The sequence below is a fragment of the Pleurodeles waltl genome, chromosome 7, assembly GCF_031143425.1.
Source record: "Pleurodeles waltl isolate 20211129_DDA chromosome 7, aPleWal1.hap1.20221129, whole genome shotgun sequence".
In the NCBI taxonomy this organism is placed as follows: Eukaryota; Metazoa; Chordata; class Amphibia; order Caudata; family Salamandridae; genus Pleurodeles; species Pleurodeles waltl.
In genome coordinates, this window is record NC_090446.1 from 709,313,872 (window position 1) to 709,330,900 (window position 17,029).

The window sequence follows — 17,029 nt, forward strand, 5'->3', positions numbered from 1 at the left end:
TCTGACTCGATCTTTTCATTTAGAAATCAAAGCAGCGCAGGCATCCTACTATACCGCTAGGATTGAACAGTCCTCCCACTCCCCTAAAGAGATCTTTTCAATTGTCAAGGAAATGACTCAGTCTCCCTCTGGCAAACATATGACAGAAGGCTCTAAGGAACATAGCAAAGAATTAGCCTGCTTCTTTCAAAAGAAAATATCTGATATTCAGGCAACTTTTCTCAATAACTCTTATCAATGTGGATAAGGCGGTCCTGTACACTGACGATCAAGTCTCTCTTTCAGCCTATTCGTTAGGAGTCGGTGGAGAAGTATCTTCGTACTATAAAATCTGGGTCCCCTTTGGATCCATCCCCTCCTTCTACCCTAGCCTCAGGACCTGATGTCGTAACGCTGGTTTTAACTAAAATTCTTAACGACTCTTTGTCCTCTGGACACATTCCCTAACACTGGAAACATGCTGTGGTCAAGCCCCTGTTAAAAAAACCTAATCTTGACACAACCTCACTCAGCAATTACAGACTAATTGCTCTTCTCCCAATTGCATCTAAAATTATGGAGAAACACGTTAACTCCCAGGTGTCAGACTTTCTGGAGAAACATATTTTTCTTCATAATACTCAAATGGGTTTTAGACCACTCCACAGCACCGAATCTGCCCTCCTGGCTGTCACTGAAGGCACTAGATGCCGCTTAGATGCAGGTGGACATGCAGCCATCATTCTTCTTGATTTGAGTGCTGGGTTTGATACTGTGGACCATAAGACCCTTCTATGCAGAATCACTCAAATGGGCTTTGAAGGCATCTGCCTTAAATGGCTGTCATCATTTTTTGATCAGAGGACATTTCAAGTCCTGCATCAGACATACTACTCAGATATCTTCTCCCTGACATGTGGTGTTCCACAGGGCTCGTCACTGAGCCCTGCACTTTTTAACATTTATATGGCCTCGTTGGCAAAGACTGTGGAACCCTATGGGTTATCACTCATTTCCTATGCCGACGATACTCAATTGGTCCTTTTTTTAAAAAAAATGTACTGACAGTAATTCGGAATCTGCCGTCCTCTCTTCATGCCTGCACACCTGCACCCTGTTTAATGAAGATGAAGTGAATAAGGAAGTATCAGTCACGGAGCCGGTGAGCCACTTTGGGTGAACAGGTTGGACGCGTAAGGATGGTGCGCTACAGTGCTACAAATACCGTTCTTGTGCCAGTTACCTCTACTTCAAATAGACAAAACAAAAAATAATTGATCTCTACTGACAATATGTGTAATAATTGTAACATCTAGCCGGTTGCCTTTCCTATGCCCTGGATGCTTTCTTCATCTCGGTGAAGATTTTATGTCCGCATAGACGGCATCACCATCACTGTGCAACTCAGCTTAGCTTGTGGATTTGAGCTGCAAAGACCGAGCTGGACCACTGGTTTCTGATGCAGTAATTGTCCCAGGAAGTTCATTAGGATGTCCTGTAGGCACTGTAAGGTCTTCTGCATGGATGACACAGATGCAATCCATTTGGAAAATCTTACACACAAAATAGTCTGAGGACCTTGGACCTCATTTCAGGTTCGTCGGATTAAAGGTGGGTGAGATACTTGCCATGGATTAGATGACTTTACGTGATATCTCCCCACTAAATGATTCCATTAAGAGTAAAAGCCCTCAGAATGGGAACAACCTGTTGGCCCTGTAGTTATGATCCCTTTTCCACAGGTAATGCACCAGAGACTTTTCCCGTTCACATATACCCCCTGCCAGGATCAGAGGGTAAATTTGAGGGAGGACACAGAGGATCACTGTGCAGGGGCCGTGATGAGCGAGGGTTTAGAAGGGGATGGTTGGTGGTGCTCTGTGCCCCAGGCGTCTGCTTCCTTCTCTGTGCTGATTTATTTCCCAGGTGCGTTTACACACCTGTTAAAATATGGACTGATATTCTTGCACCAAGTACTTTTGGGTGCAGATCAGTAGGTCTCATTATATGTCACCCGGGGCAGTATAGTACCCGCCCCACAACAATACCGAAAATTCCCAATGTCCTCAACTACGGAGTAATGCACCTGGAGAATGAGGCATGGCATGTCTGGGCATCACATTATGTCAGGGGGAAGGTGCATCTAATTACATCAAATGATGTAATTTTAAGCCTGTCAATTCTGACCACACAGAAAAGTTACCACAACTGTGATAATAATTTTTTTTTTAGGCATAAGGGTGAAGAGAGCAGCATCAGCTCGGATTGTAGCCAAAGATTACGTTGCTAAAAATGAAGACCGCACGTTGTACTAGGTGCAATGCTAGATATATGGAAATAATAAAAAAAGTCATACCGAGGTGACTTCAAGGTTACTATATGGCAGACTGCCAAACATGTCAATTGTGCAGCATGAGGACTTTACGGAGCAGACCCAGATGACAAATACAGGGCAGTTCTAAACCTACCTAAAGAAGTCCACATGAGCTCTGTGTTCGGGGGCAGCGAGGTAAGATGTTCAGTATAGACAGGAGTAGAACTGATATAAACTACCATCTGCTGGGTGTGTGTCTCACAGGATTATTTCAAATTAGGGAAGCACGTTTGCTATATTAGCAACTTGGCTAAAAGGGTTCCTGGGGCAATCAATGTTTAAACATATTATGCGGAACAAAATCATCCTCGCGCACAGTCAGTAACCAATACGTTCCTACCATTTTAACTCCTTCCCCTCTGCAAAGTGCTTCATAAATCTCGCGCTCCGGCAAGTAGTCCAACGGTCTGGCATAAATCCCAGCGTGCGTTGCTGCTTGCTCAGCTGTTGAGGTTTCATTCTGATTTTTCTCTGCCTCTTCTTTCTCCAGCATCTTCTCAAAATATCGCAAGTTACTTCCTGCTCGTTCATGACTAGAATCTAAAACAAGCAACGATATAAAATAAAACTAGGTTAGTGAAGTACATGACAGAACCGGTACTAACTCAATAATTCTCTTTCATATTCATATGCAGATTGCCATTTTCAATAACATCTATAACACAGCAATACACTGGATAGCCCCTTCACCCCCTCCCTGGTACAAATGGTTGGCGGATCTGAGCGAGTGGTGCGCCGCAGAGGAATGTCGGTTAAGGTGAGTGCGGACAGACGAGAATGTGGAACGGGCTCTGGAACTTTGGAGTGAGATGGTGGGGTGCTTGGGAGGGGTGGGTGAGACGAATGATGGTTCGCCGTGGTCTTCCCCTACCCTGTCACAGGAGGCTACTCTCTTATCAGTAAATATGAATGACGAGTGAGGAGCTTGTGTTTATAGGGGGAGGACTGGTAGTTCTGATGAAAGGTTGTCCTGGAAATCTGGGGTTGGACCTGTAGGGACTCCAACAAGGTAACATCTGCGGTTGATCTGGGGGTGATGGACCCCACCCGGTGGGGGACTACACAAGACATTTCACCTTCATTGTGGTTCTGAATATGCCTCATTGTCTGATTTTGCTGCAATGTTTATTCGAAAAACAAGTCACAAAAAACATCTATAACATAAATTGTAGTAAATATTTTAGGAAGCCCTCACAGAGGCAGAGGTTTTGTACAATGATTTCATGTTAATTGTTCCAGGTTCATGATTTTTTGCCTATTTTGACGGAAAATAAGATCGAGGAAACTGGATTGTTAACCTTTGAGACATAAAGGCTATTACCGAGGTGAGATCTACTTTGGAGCAAAGCATTTTCACCCTTATTAGGCAACCAGATTCTGTAACCAAAAACTGTCTGACTCTTAATAGCTTTGGACAAGCAACAAGTTCTTCCTTAGAGAAGCATGCAAGTGTACACTACCAACAACTATGCAATATAGGAACAAGACGAATTTCCAAGTGTAGTTAGTTAAAAATGACACACGAATGCAAACATTAAGATAATCTAAAGTAAAGAACAGGAGCTATTGCAAAAAAAACCACTAATCAATAATGTTAAAGGGCGCGTGAGACCTATACTTGGAACCCTTCGTGGACAGCCCCGAGTCAGTGTGATTGAGTAAGTGCTGACAGTTCGCCCCGTCTAACAGTTTACTTTGTCATTCCAAAGGATCCGGGAGGTCATAATATTTCAGAAGAGGAGGACTGAGACTTGTAGCATATTCCTTGGATATTCCTTTTTCGTGGTGCTCTTGTTGCCTCGAACTTCACAGACAACATTTCAGAGGGGGAACAAACTGCTTAAATATTGACTATGAGGTTGAGACTTTTTCAGGAGATGGGGGCAAAACGTGGCATCTTGTTCCACTCCTACAAACACGGTTTTGAAAATACTACTGACACCAGTCAAGTTTTGAAGAAGCATGGCACATACCTTCAACTCAACAGCAAAATGTTTGATTACACCTGGCTATTGGGCATCTCCTGCAGCAGCACAAGCTCCCTGGATTCAAAGGACCTACTTCACTTTCGGAGTAAAGAAGCTGCCTAGGTAAGTAACACGTGCAGTTACACCCAGGCTACACATTTTCTTTCAGATGGACACACATTCCACTGTTTTAGAAACCTTCAATGCTCTTCAGCTTTTGGAGAGAAGTTCCAGAGGACAAGCAAGTTTTACTGGCAGCGCCCTGACCCCTATGTCTTCATGCTTCCCTGTGTTCTAGCGAAAGACTGGCACTAACTTTCCAGTTTGGGAGTTGGAAAGCAGAATAAGAGAGAAAACTCTCAGGCAAATATTATTTTTTCAGGCAAGCAGACACGTCTTCTCTTATAGTCAGGGTCCATTCCGTTCACTACTGAGAGTGAGCCAAGCATTCTGTGATTATTGTTACTCTGAAAAATTAAACTAAAATTATTGCACTTTCTCTGCTCAATATTTTCAATAAAGTCACTCATTTTCTGTCTTAGGCAGTGCTTAATTTGTGCTTGTTGTTTCCAGTGCTGAGCACCGGCACTTATTTTTGAGGGCCGGGGCTTATTCTTCTGCCTCAAGCATTTGCTGCAAGCAAAAGGCACATATGGGAAAGACGGATGAAGGGAAAAACGAAAAGGCGTCACAAAGGGAGAAAGTAAAAAGCTGCAAGAGTGAGCTGAAGGGGCAGAGAGTGCCTTTATTTGGAATGAAGAGGCCCGAGACGGCTTCAGGATTACGCTGCCTCAGTATTCCGTGTTCTTACATTTAATTGCAGCAGCTGCATGTTTGAGTAGGCCTTTGGGCACCGGCACCTTTTTATTTACAAATTAAGCACTGGTCTTAGGGATATGTTAATAGCAATGTGGCAACGGCTTGGTTCTGCCTTTCTGTCTAAACCGTTCTTATGAACTGCTCAGTTAGTCCCATGTCGCATTAAAGAAAATCTCCATTAACCTTCCCATATTTACATATCTGTGCTCTGCACAGCTCCACTACTCTGAGGAATGCCTTCATTATAAGGAAACGAATTTTATGGGTTTTCTTTTACAAGCATATGTGAGATGGTTATGTTGGAGCAGGATCCCCATCATTTGCAAACTCAATTTGTCAGCTTGCTTTCGAAGCACAGAAGTTGGCAACCTCAGCCCTAAGGTATTTAAGCTTGAACAGTGACAAACAATGTGTCTACAACAGGAAGATAATGAAGGACTGCAAATAGTATTTGCCAAGATTCAGACGTGCAACAATAAACAATTTAAAATATAAACATGCAGTGCAGATAAATAAACATCTAATGGTTCCATTGATTTTGCTAATACAAACTTACATGTGTTGTGTGACATTTTCCTATCAGAGGTTAGGCAATTGGGGTTTCCGTACTAATTACGGTAAAAAATAAATAAAAAAAAAGCAAATGCATGTGCTACACAAACAAAGATTACTAAAGCATTTTATGGTTTAAAGCACAAGGGAGAAAATACTTCCTTTGCTCCTATACTCCAAGTGTGAACTTCGTGCAGCTGCACAAAACCTTTGCACAACATTACAGTTGACTTACCCGTGTGTCCTACTTACACTTTTTCAGCATTATTTTTTTTTGGGATGGATGTAACTGAAGTCTGGTCAGCAGACCCCAGCTACTTTAAAGATCACATTTCAGATATTGAAGGCTCACAAATGGAGGGTGGGGGGACAGTAAAAACCATTTCATTACATTTATAATTTAATATAAATCAAACTCCTAAGTCCACTCATAAATACACTTCTGATTTCTTGTCCACTCTACCAGGGTATCAAACGACACATTTTGAGCATGGATTTCATTGTAAAGATTAAAAAAAAAGAACATGGAAGTGTGTATTTGAAGGAATGTGTGTAACAATGTGTTAAACTAAAGCTTGTGAGGGATACTGATTCACCTCATTAGCCCATTAACCCATTTGAAGGCTCTAAGACCCAGCTGAGGGCTTGTCAGAAAGCACAAGCTGGCGATGTCTTGCAAAGTCCACTCCTCAGCTATGATTGCCCGAGTGTGAACTGTTAGATAGGTGTGTGTGTGCTGTAGCCAGGCAGATGCATGCAAGTCTCTGCAGTGCTTAGCTACACCTAGGTGGGCGAGTCTCCACAACTGCGGAATTGAGCAATGGCAAACCAACCCTGCAGGCTTCAGAGCATGGGTATTATGCTAGTGCTGTTGGCCCCGGTGCAGATTACAGACATGAGTAGTTAAAGCTGCTCAATTTTCTGACTGCACCAAGTATAGCACAATTAACCATGCGCCGGTCTCCATCTTTTTCCTATTTGAGATCAGCTAGGACATCCATGTAGATACAGTTGTAGCTTCTGCTCTTGCTGCAGGTTTATTCCAGTTGAGCCTATTGTTACCTCAACTTGACGTTGAGTACCTTAGACTCACTCGGCAAATGTCCAGTACTCTTAGGAGTTTATTAGATGGATCTATTGATGCTCGCATTAACTGTTGCCCCTTCCTTCCAATCTGAGATGATCACAAACTCTCCCTATGCAGACCTCTGATCCAGAGTACCTCTTGCACTGCTGAATTAAATGCTAAAATAGGAATGCACATAACAAAGCAAATGGTTTGAAGTGACTATTTCTGTACAACTGTCTACAGGGCAGAGACCCAGATACAAGTGTTGTAGTCAGATGTTTCGTTTTCAACAAAATACATACTTATGAACTGTATTTGCATTAAACACGATGAAAGTGAAGAGTTAAAGAAAAATTACACACATAACTGCAACACAAACAAGGTGTGTAGAAAGGGGATATGGAAACCTCTTAGACTGGTTATTCTGTGTCTGTCCAGGACAGACTATGTGCAACATTTTCTGTCATTAAGGGTGCCACGCACAAGGCAGTAACAAGATGACTGGAACAAAAGACATTTACAATTGTGATTCTGAAGGAGGCAAAGCTGCTAACAGGTTATAGGACACACATGAGGTGCTGTAAAAGCATACATCTGTTACAGTTGAGAGTGTGCGCTTCTGCGGCCTGCTCAATAAAAGATTTTATATTCTATTAGCCAATCATTCATTTGACCTACCATAATAAAGGCAGTCATGAAAGGTGGGAGCTCATATTTCAACAAGAAATACTTTTTTTCAATTTGTTATGCTTTGGCAATTAGAAACAAGCATTTGCAATGCAAAAGGTCTCGCATTTTTTTGAGTTAGAGGTATTGGCATTGTAAATTTATACCTGGCTTTTTTTGCTATATAAATTGGTTAACTTTTCTTTATAATTTTGCCTTTTTCTGCTATATAATTCCAGTGGTTTTGCATATAACTACAGTATCTCTCTTTTTTTTCTATCTGTAGCAAAAAATGTAAATGTTTGCATTTAGCATTTTAATTTAAATCTGCCACGCTAATTCTAATCCAATACCAATTTCACCACTTAACCATTAGAGTTGCTGGATGGCATATACAGTTTTCTCAAGAAATACACTAGACACCTATTAACAGTAATAAACTATAAGCGTCACCCAAATATACCAAGAGTGTTCAGACAGGAATAGTACAGTAAATATTTTAACTATGCCTGAATTATGGATATAATTGTAATATAGAGAAATTGTTAATACATATACAATGTTGATATAAACATTTACAAAAATAAACTGTTGGCATTACACTGTGATGCTTAAAATGGCTTCTACAAAGCCTTATAATAAAATATCATCTGTTGGAAATATGATTAGGTAACTATATTGTTAGCCCCTAGAGGGGATAACCTCATAAAAACCTGCCACCTAACCTGCCACCAATAGGTAATAGGCCCGCAGTGGGATTGAATGTTCCCTTAAAGGATTGATTTGCTGCTATTTTACAAACTTTGCTATTTGGACTTCAACTTTTGGCTTTTAATTTAAAATGTGTACCTATTTATACAGTAACTGCTCTCTACTCTGTGGGATTTAATTATAAAGATAGCGGTTAGAGGCCGAAATGTAGGATTACGCATATAGGGATTTAGAAGGCTGGAGGAAGCGGTATGGCTTAGGAGGGGCGAGGTGCCATGCAGGGTGGTTGGTGTGGTTTTAAACGGACGTTATGCTATACAGGGTGAGTGAATTGTGTCATTGTACGGTGCCAGGGAGAGAGGGAGGAATGGGGTGGGTGGATGCAGAGGGCAGGAGGAATAAGACAACATTGTTTGGGAGGGCTTGCCTCAATAGTGGAGCGTTCATTTTATGGAGCTGGGAGTCAGTTATGGAAAGCACACTGAAGTACTGAGAATGGCTCAGGATTGTCACAGTATTGCAGTTTTTTTTTAACTGGAAGCCTTCATTTACGATCTCAGCTTTTAGACTTGCTTTTAATAAATAATGTATGCGTTTTAAATAGTTTTGTAATTTAGCAATATTCGCTCATCTACCACTAGCTGTGCTTTTTCCAGAGTGCTTTAGGAGTAAAGACTGCTTTACCCGCATTTTGTGAGCCATATTATGCAAGGCTATGTTGGGCAGACAAATAATTAACATGCAATTCCACCTCCCTCTTGATGGAACCAAGATGCCTGCACAACAAAAGAGTGTGAAGAGAACTGGCAAAGGGAACAATAAAGATAACTATCTTTATTGTGACCAGATTTAAATGAAATTTACAGGCAAAGATTAACTAACACCAAAACGTGTGCACGGAAAATAAAAAAGAACAAAAGGGAACATTACCAAAACATGGTCTGGTCGTAAAGCAACTAAAACAAGCATTTAAAATGCAGTGGTGTCGTGTTTGCTGGAGTTAGAGCTCTTAGCGTTGTAAATTACTGACTGGACTTTTATTGCCACACAGACTGAAAATAACAAAAGGAATAGAGCAAGAGCGAGCTGGCCCTGGAAAAGCCCCTCCCCCCCCACTGCTATTGGTTTATGTTTACAGAGGGAGCAGGTGGGGAGGAGGAACTGAACAAGCACCCACAGAGTAAGACCAACAGGCAAATTCTAAAGAAAAAAAGTCCCACACAGAAGAGATAAACAGGACATAGCGTAATAAGACAGTACTTTGTGCTGCTCCCAAAGAGAAAAAGACAGGACAAAGAGGCAGAACTGACCACTAGCAAGCAAGGATTTTTGAAGGACCCTGGAACCAACAAATGAAATTGCTTGAATTTGCTTGAACCCATATTACAAGTATACTAAAAGTACACAACACGTTGAACGCTACACTCGACCTAAAAACAATGACAGCTGCAGCTAATTTGAAATAGAATTTGTTGGCGTGAGGGAGGGTTGGAGGTGTACTCTGTATTCTGTCCAATCCAAAACACAAATAGTGATATCAATTTTCCGCCTGAGTGAACTCCCATAAATCCTGGGCGGGCGACTACCCAGAAAGACTGATCTGCAAGTCTCACAATTTTTAGTCCAGGAAAGGGGAACCAAAACATATAGGTCGGCTACTTCCCACTTAATAGTGAGATTACTGTATTGCCGGATTGTTGTTTTGCCCCTATCCCTTCTGACTCCCTCAGAAGCCGAACAGGACAACACCATTGGGCTTCATACTGCCACTACAAAGCATACTGAAGTTTACTTTGTAGAACAGAACAGTCAATGAAATGTGCATATAAGTGGCCACATTCAGAGTGAATGTTGAACAGATGCATTTCCAGGTAAAAGGTGTCCTTTCAGACACTTCTACAGATCGGTCTCTATTCATTTTTTTGACCATGCTCAAGTATTCATTTTTGATTTGCAAGTGACGTAACTGTTTCTTACCAAGAATGATTAGACGCCTGGTTAGTTCCATGGCCCTCTGTACATCCCCGAGCTTGAAGACAGCATAGCTGAGATGGTCGAGCACATCCACCTTACTGACAGCTGCATCTTCTCCCTCATCCAATTGTTTTAAAGTTTGCTGCATCCACAATACTGTGTGGTAATAATCACCATCATTATAAGCGGTTTTCCCCATTCCAAAGCAATCATCAGCTGATAAAGAGGAAATATACTGTGTTCCTAAAATCAAAGTGAAACAAAAAAAGACATGTTCAAGATTAACAGAATGAAATCAAGGACATAAAAGCAACACATATATATTGGAACCTTTGGTATCTCTGACACATGTTGCTACATAGCGGAACATGATAAAAAAATATGGGTACCAGTTTGAAACTATATTACACATTATTCCCAATAATGCATTTGTCTGAACCAATGGTTCAAACAGAACACCAAACATGCAGCACTTTATTGTGGTGATTTACCAAACCTGCTTCTCCATCCAACCAATCACTTTCTTGCTCAAGGTTATTACAGCACTTGTGAATTGCTGTAAATGTGTATTTAAGTATTAATTTCTGGTGCAATGTGTAATGTCATCTTAAAGCAATTAGCAAAGGGGAAGTTTATTTTCTCAGTCTTAATTAACAAATATAAGTATACACCTAACTGCACTTTATTTCCATGAGGTAAATTTTCTGTAACTGTCAAATAATGTTAATTCAGTCAACATTCCACTAACATGCCGTATTATAGAAAGGGTGTACTTCCCTGTTTGTGTTGCAAACAGTGATACAATAAATGCCCTGGGGCCAGCACATTTAGTGCAAAACAAAATGGTGGCTTCAAAGCCGTTCCATGTTTCACAGTGCAGGTGGCATGCCGCCTGCACTTTAAAGATGGGAGAGAGATCCTCATTGCAGACACAAGCCTGAAGGGGGATGTCTGAGGGGATCCATGGGCCACCTTTCCTTCCCTAAAGAGGGCTGGCTTCCGGAGGTACTCTAACAATGTGCCACCTTTTTGTGGTGCGATTTGAGTGGGCCACCTATGTGCCCGTTTCTCTTGTGTCTATAATACTGGGTGGGCATAGAGGGAAAAAGATTCCCTCACTTCCATAAACTGCCATGGAAATGAGGAAAATACTCTACTGACAGCATTGGCGGCAGCACTTTCAGTATTACGGAAGAAAATGCACAAGTGTCTTCAACCTCTTCTGTAATACCATTTTGCCCAGGGGAGGTGGTGGGGGGGTCACAAAGTGGGCACACATGCCCTTATGCCACCAGGGAAGAATGTAGAATACGGCCCAGATTTCATTGTGGAAACTGAAGTGCCATGAAGGCTGGGAAGCAGGGCACTGATACCTTCAGTGTGGGACAGGGTGAGTGTCTGAACAGTAAAGTAGGTTTAGTTGGGCAGCAGATTCTGCACTTCACTCGACAGTGCTATCCAGGCTTCTTCTTTAATATGACTGTGTGTAGGTTACTTTGGAGTCTATGTTTTCTCTGAGGTTCCAGTGACTACCTCAGCTTTGATCAGGATTTAGAAGAAACTGACATTTACAATTAAGACCCCAGTCTCCGAATTTCAGACAGCTGCAATCCATGTTTGCCAGTGCCAAGGTCTGATCTCTGTCTATGTCATTAGCAGACTACACTTTACATTATAGTTCGGTATCATCAGCTTATTGGTGTGTCTCAATAGACATTCCAGAGATTCCATGCTGAGGGTAAACAGAATGGGGTCACCTATTGTATCCTTAAGTCAATTCCCTGATGCCAGACTGTTCCTTGTTGTTGAAGACTTTCAACAAAGATGAAGCCTGTAATTGGCAACAGCAAGGTAGAACTTGGGTCTGGAGGCCTAAAGCTAACAGCAAACTTTGATGGACACCTGGAGTTAGGTGGTAAGAGCCTTTTCTAGAATATTCCCTAGGCACAGGAGGTGGGTGTTGCTGCTTTAATTGGAGAGCTAGTCAATTATTACCGTTGTGGAGGTGTGCATTAAACGTCAATGGATTACTGAAAAGGCAGAAAGATGGGCAGGGTAGGATGGGTAGAGTGAGAGTAAGCAGCATGTTAGACAGAGGAGGACATGCTGTTCACACTGATGAGCCGTACCAAAATGAGATATGAGCAAAACATAACAAATGTTTACATTATATAAACACCTCCCAACTAAACATTTCGACCTGCACCTAATCTCACTATTAAACACTTTCCATCAATTATGATAAGATTATTAGAAGTTAGAATAGTAAATTGAAGCAGTCCTCCTATACATGCTGGATGCGATGCATCGGAATTTAGTCATTATATACATGGCAAAATATTTGTGGGTGAAATTTATGAATTGTCAAGATTTTTGTAGAATATACTTTGAAGTTGATGTTTTTTTTCACAAATTGGTTTTGCACTTCAGTGGAACCAGTGAAAAATTCCCAGAATTCCTAAAATGTTTGTCTGTTTCTTCATTTTTATATTTACATCCCAAAAGCATTTGGATCATAAAGTGTCTAATGCTCACCGTCAAGTGCTTAAGTTCTGCGTACATGTGGGAAGTTCAAAGCACCATGTAAACATAAGAAAACTAAATTTAACAAAAATCCAAAAAAAAAGATCAAACTTGCCACAAGGGGGAAGGATATGCGTTTTTATTGAGTAATTTGAGTTCCTAGAGGGGAGTATTAAGGAAATTACAACTCAATTCTAATTCATAAAAGCAAAAGTGTTTTCTTATTTTGCTCAACTTGCAGAGATATTTCAGCCCCCGTTTTTCCTTTTGATTCACTCCGATCTGGGAGGGGGTTTTCTTTTTGTTATGTTACGGGCTACAGTTCCCTACAATCTTTCAGAGTGGGAAGGATTGTTGTTATATTCTGTTCATACTGTGGTCTCTTTAAAGAACACAGAAGGAGAATGTAATTACGTGGGAAGGAGGGAGTGGAATGTTGGGGGTGAACGCGGGCATTGGAAGTTGGAAACGGAACAAGACGGACGTATTTACATTTGGGAAATAAAATATAAAAAACGACCTGGTTCCTTTGTCTTCGATACAACAGAAATTGGCGACGAGGGTTTTGGACCCATTCAGGTTGTTTCCGGTGGTATTCGTGCTGAGAGAATTTCATCTTGTGAGAGTCAGCGAGCCGTTGGTATCAATAAAAGACGTCGGAAGGAAAGGACATCTATTTTCATACGGAGATTAACATACGACGCTAAGTGGGAAGCGTGCCTTATTTGCTTTAAGGGCAAGTATATTTGGCCTTTGTTTTTCTTGAATTAATTACGGGAAGCAAATCTAACAACTGTAAGGGTTGCTTAGCAACCGGGGAAGCTTTCCTGCGCGAGCACGTTCAGGAAACGCTCGCCGTGTTCAGTTCCTGTTGTTTACAACCAAATGCGAAAACGCGCTCTGTGTTATTTCTTTGTGGACATTTAGAAGGAATGGTTTTTTTTTTAAATGGACTTAAGTAGGCTTAGGTATTAAAAGCCTGCTATTATTTTTAAGACTGATTACCAGAGCGAAGATCCTCAATTTGTTGAATTCTAGTAAATAAAGACTATATATATGTATATATTAAAATAATATTGATATTTATTTGTAAATCAACATGCAATTTGAGCCACCAGCAAAGTTTTTACAAACAAAAGGAGACCCACCCATTCCGTGGTCTAGATGGAAGGAAGAATTTTTGACATACCTCAAAGCAATTGATGAAGATGGAATGTCTCAAGAGAGAAAGAAGAACATTCTTTTATATTGTTTAGGCTCTGAAGGGCAACTCATTTTTAGGACACTACCACAAACAATGGTTCAAGATGAAGATAGTGATATATTCAATGATGCATTAAGTAAACTTGAGAAAAGATTTAAGCCAACCACTAGCATTGCACTAAACAGATTTAAATTTTATACCAGAATTCAACTGGAAGGGGAAGCATTTGACAAATTTTTAACCAGCTTACGCAGTCTGTCTATGCACTGTAATTTTGGTCCCATCACGGATGAAATGATCAGGGATCAGATCATTGTTCATGTGAGAAGCAAGAGGATTCAGGAACAACTATGGGTGATGGGGGATCCGAAGTTACAAGAAGTAATAAATACGGCCAAAGCACTGGAGCAATCGGAAAAATGGATGAAGACTGTACAAAATGCTGAAAAAAACAACTCATCTAATTGTGATGCCATAGGGGCTGTTGGGAATAGTAGTAACTATAGTAGATCCACGTTGAAGTGTAATACAGGGAACAAAAGGGAGGATAGGAGTAAAAGAACAGATAGAATATCATGCTATATGTGTGGGAGTTTGAGTCATATTGCAAATTCCACACATTGCCCTGCGATTGGTAAGGAATGCAACAAATGTGGAAGGTCTGGACACTTTGCCAGGGTGTGCAAGGACGTTAAATGTGTTGGTAGTAACGATAAAAGAAAGATCTCGTATGTACAGGATGAGAGGGAAAATGGCGTAGTTCTTTCTGTAAAAAATAATTTTCTTGACAAAACTAGAAATGTTGTGAAACAGCCTAAATGTACTATTGTGATTGAAGGGCGAGAATTGGAACTCATGGCAGATTCTGGTTCTCCTTGGACGATTATTACATGTGATTATTTTCTGGAAAAATGTATGTCGCTGTGGGATTTATCTAGTTTATCCTCTTCAAACATAGTGGCGGAAGGATTTGATGGTACTGCAATCAATATTCTTGGATATGTGGAGAATGCTGTGTGGTTTAAAGAACGTACTGCTGTAATTAAAGTGTATGTTGCAGAGAAGGGGGTCAATGTCCTGGGATGGAGGGATCAAGCTGAGTTAGGCATAATTCTGAACCCCAGGGAGATTGAGCCTGTTATGCTGGTGAGTGTTGGGGAAAAGTCCAATTGGATTACATCAAAATTTCCCAAAGTATTTTCTGAGAAACTGGGGAAACTGGCAAACTACAGCCATAGAATTAAGCTTAAACAGTATGCTAAACCTGTTGTGCAGAAATTGAGAAATGTTCCTATTGGTATACGTGAGGAGTTGAGTAATAGTTTGGATGAATTGGTGAAAGATGGTGTTATTGAGGAGGTGGAGTCGTCTGAATGGGTTTCTCCCATTGTTTTGGCTCGTAAACCAGACAAATCGTTGAGACTGTGTGTTGACCTGAGAGCCCTGAATGCTAATATTATAATTAATTGCCACCCTCTACCAAATATTAATGAAGTTGTTAGCATGCTTGAAGGGGCTAATATATTCTCTACATTGGATTTGAGGTCAGCTTACCACCAAATTGAACTCACAGAGGATTCTCGTCATCTCACGGCATTTATCACTCCGCAAGGTCTGTACCAATTTAAACGTATGCCGTTCGGATTAGCTTCGGCAGCATCTGTGTTCCAGAGGGCAATGTTCATGATGTTCAAAGATATGGACAAGTTTGTTAAGTGTTTCCAGGATGATGTATTAATATATTCAAAAAGTGAACAGGATCACAGAAAGCATCTTGAAAGAGTGTGCGAAGTATTCAACAGGAACGGACTAACTCTGAAATTTAAGAAATGTCGTTTTTTTGCAGAATCCGTAGAGTATTTGGGGCACCCCATTTCGGGCAACGGGGTAGTGCCCAAAAGTTTGCTAGTTAAAGCTATTGTAGATGCTCCTAGGCCAGACAATCGTGATAAACTTTTGTCCTTTGCTGGGTTATGTGAGTATTATAGCAAGTTTATTGTGAATTTTGCGACTAAAATGGAACCGTTAAGAGAGTTAACTCGAAAAAATGTAGAGTTTGTGTGGTTGGATAAACAGGAACGTGCGTTTGAGTCTATAAAAAAAGAAATTGCGTGTGCACCTTCCCTCAGACCTTTCAATATCAAAGCTCGGTGTATGGTGACAGTAGATGCCAGTATGTATGGTATTGGGGGTGTATTGTCACAAAGGATTGGAAAGGATGAATGGAATGTTGCATTTGCTTCTCGCACCTTAAATGATGCTGAAAGGAGATATGCTGTTATTGAGAAGGAGTTACTTGCATGTGTTTGGGCTATCGAACATTTTCATAACTACTTGTGGGGTTCACGGTTTGTACTTCGCACTGATCACAAGCCGCTGGTGGGCATTCTATCCCCGGGTGGTGGTTGGAATGCAACTGCTCGTATTGCAAGGTTAGTATCGAGATTGCAGGAGTATTCTTTTGATGTTGAATATGTGCCAGGTAAAAGCAATTCAGTAGCAGATTGTTTGTCGCGTCTACCCCAACAGCCTACTGATAAGATTGATAGGGGTGAATCCAGGGATTTGGATATTGTTTCTGTGGTGACTGAATTTGTAGCTGATGAGTTTAAATCTTTGGAGGAGAAGGAATGGTTTGTAAAAGATCAAGAGGACTCTGTACTACAACAAGTAAAATCTTTTGTGAGAGTGGGTTGGCCCAGGAAGGAAAGAATATTAGAAGAAGTGGCTCCTTTCTTTAAGATAAAAGAGGAGTTGGAAATCGAGAATGAACTCCTGTTTAAGAAGGGGAAATGTATTCCACCTGTAGGCATGCAATCTGGGATTTTAAGTTTGGCCCATTTTGGTCACCCAGGAATGTCGTACATGAAAAAATTGATACGTACCTCTTTTTGGTGGCCTGGCATGGATAAGATGGCAGAAAGGATGGTTAGGGAGTGTTGTGTATGTATTAATGCTGAAAGGATGCTGAGGACTGTTCCTGCGCCTTTGCGTCCTGTACCATGGCCAGATTCTCCATGGCAAAAGCTAGGGTTAGACATTTCTGGTCCATTCTCTTTTTTACCTCATGAAGCAAAATTTGCTTTGGTGCTTGTTGATTACCATTCCAAGTGGCCTGAAGTAAAGTTGGTACCCTTACGTGACCTCGAGTGTGGTTGTTGAATTCCTTAAGGAGATATTTGCAAAGGAAG

General features: G+C 41.0%; 1 protein-coding gene across 7 annotated transcripts in view; it reads right to left on the reverse strand.

Annotated features, from left to right (window-relative positions):
• P4HA2 (prolyl 4-hydroxylase subunit alpha 2) overlaps positions 1–17,029 on the reverse strand; it is a 229,491-nt gene that overhangs the window by 111,072 nt on the left and 101,390 nt on the right. For all 7 annotated transcript variants that reach the window (XR_011205596.1, XM_069244745.1, XM_069244746.1 and 4 more), the window contains 2 exons: positions 10,115–10,354; positions 2,694–2,893 (listed from right to left, as the gene is read on the reverse strand). Coding sequence is in view for 6 of the 7 variants with exons in the window: in XM_069244745.1 (XP_069100846.1) it covers positions 2,694–2,893; positions 10,115–10,354 (440 nt within the window). In the remaining variant the exon portion in view is untranslated. The remainder of the gene's footprint in view (positions 1–2,693; positions 2,894–10,114; positions 10,355–17,029) is intronic.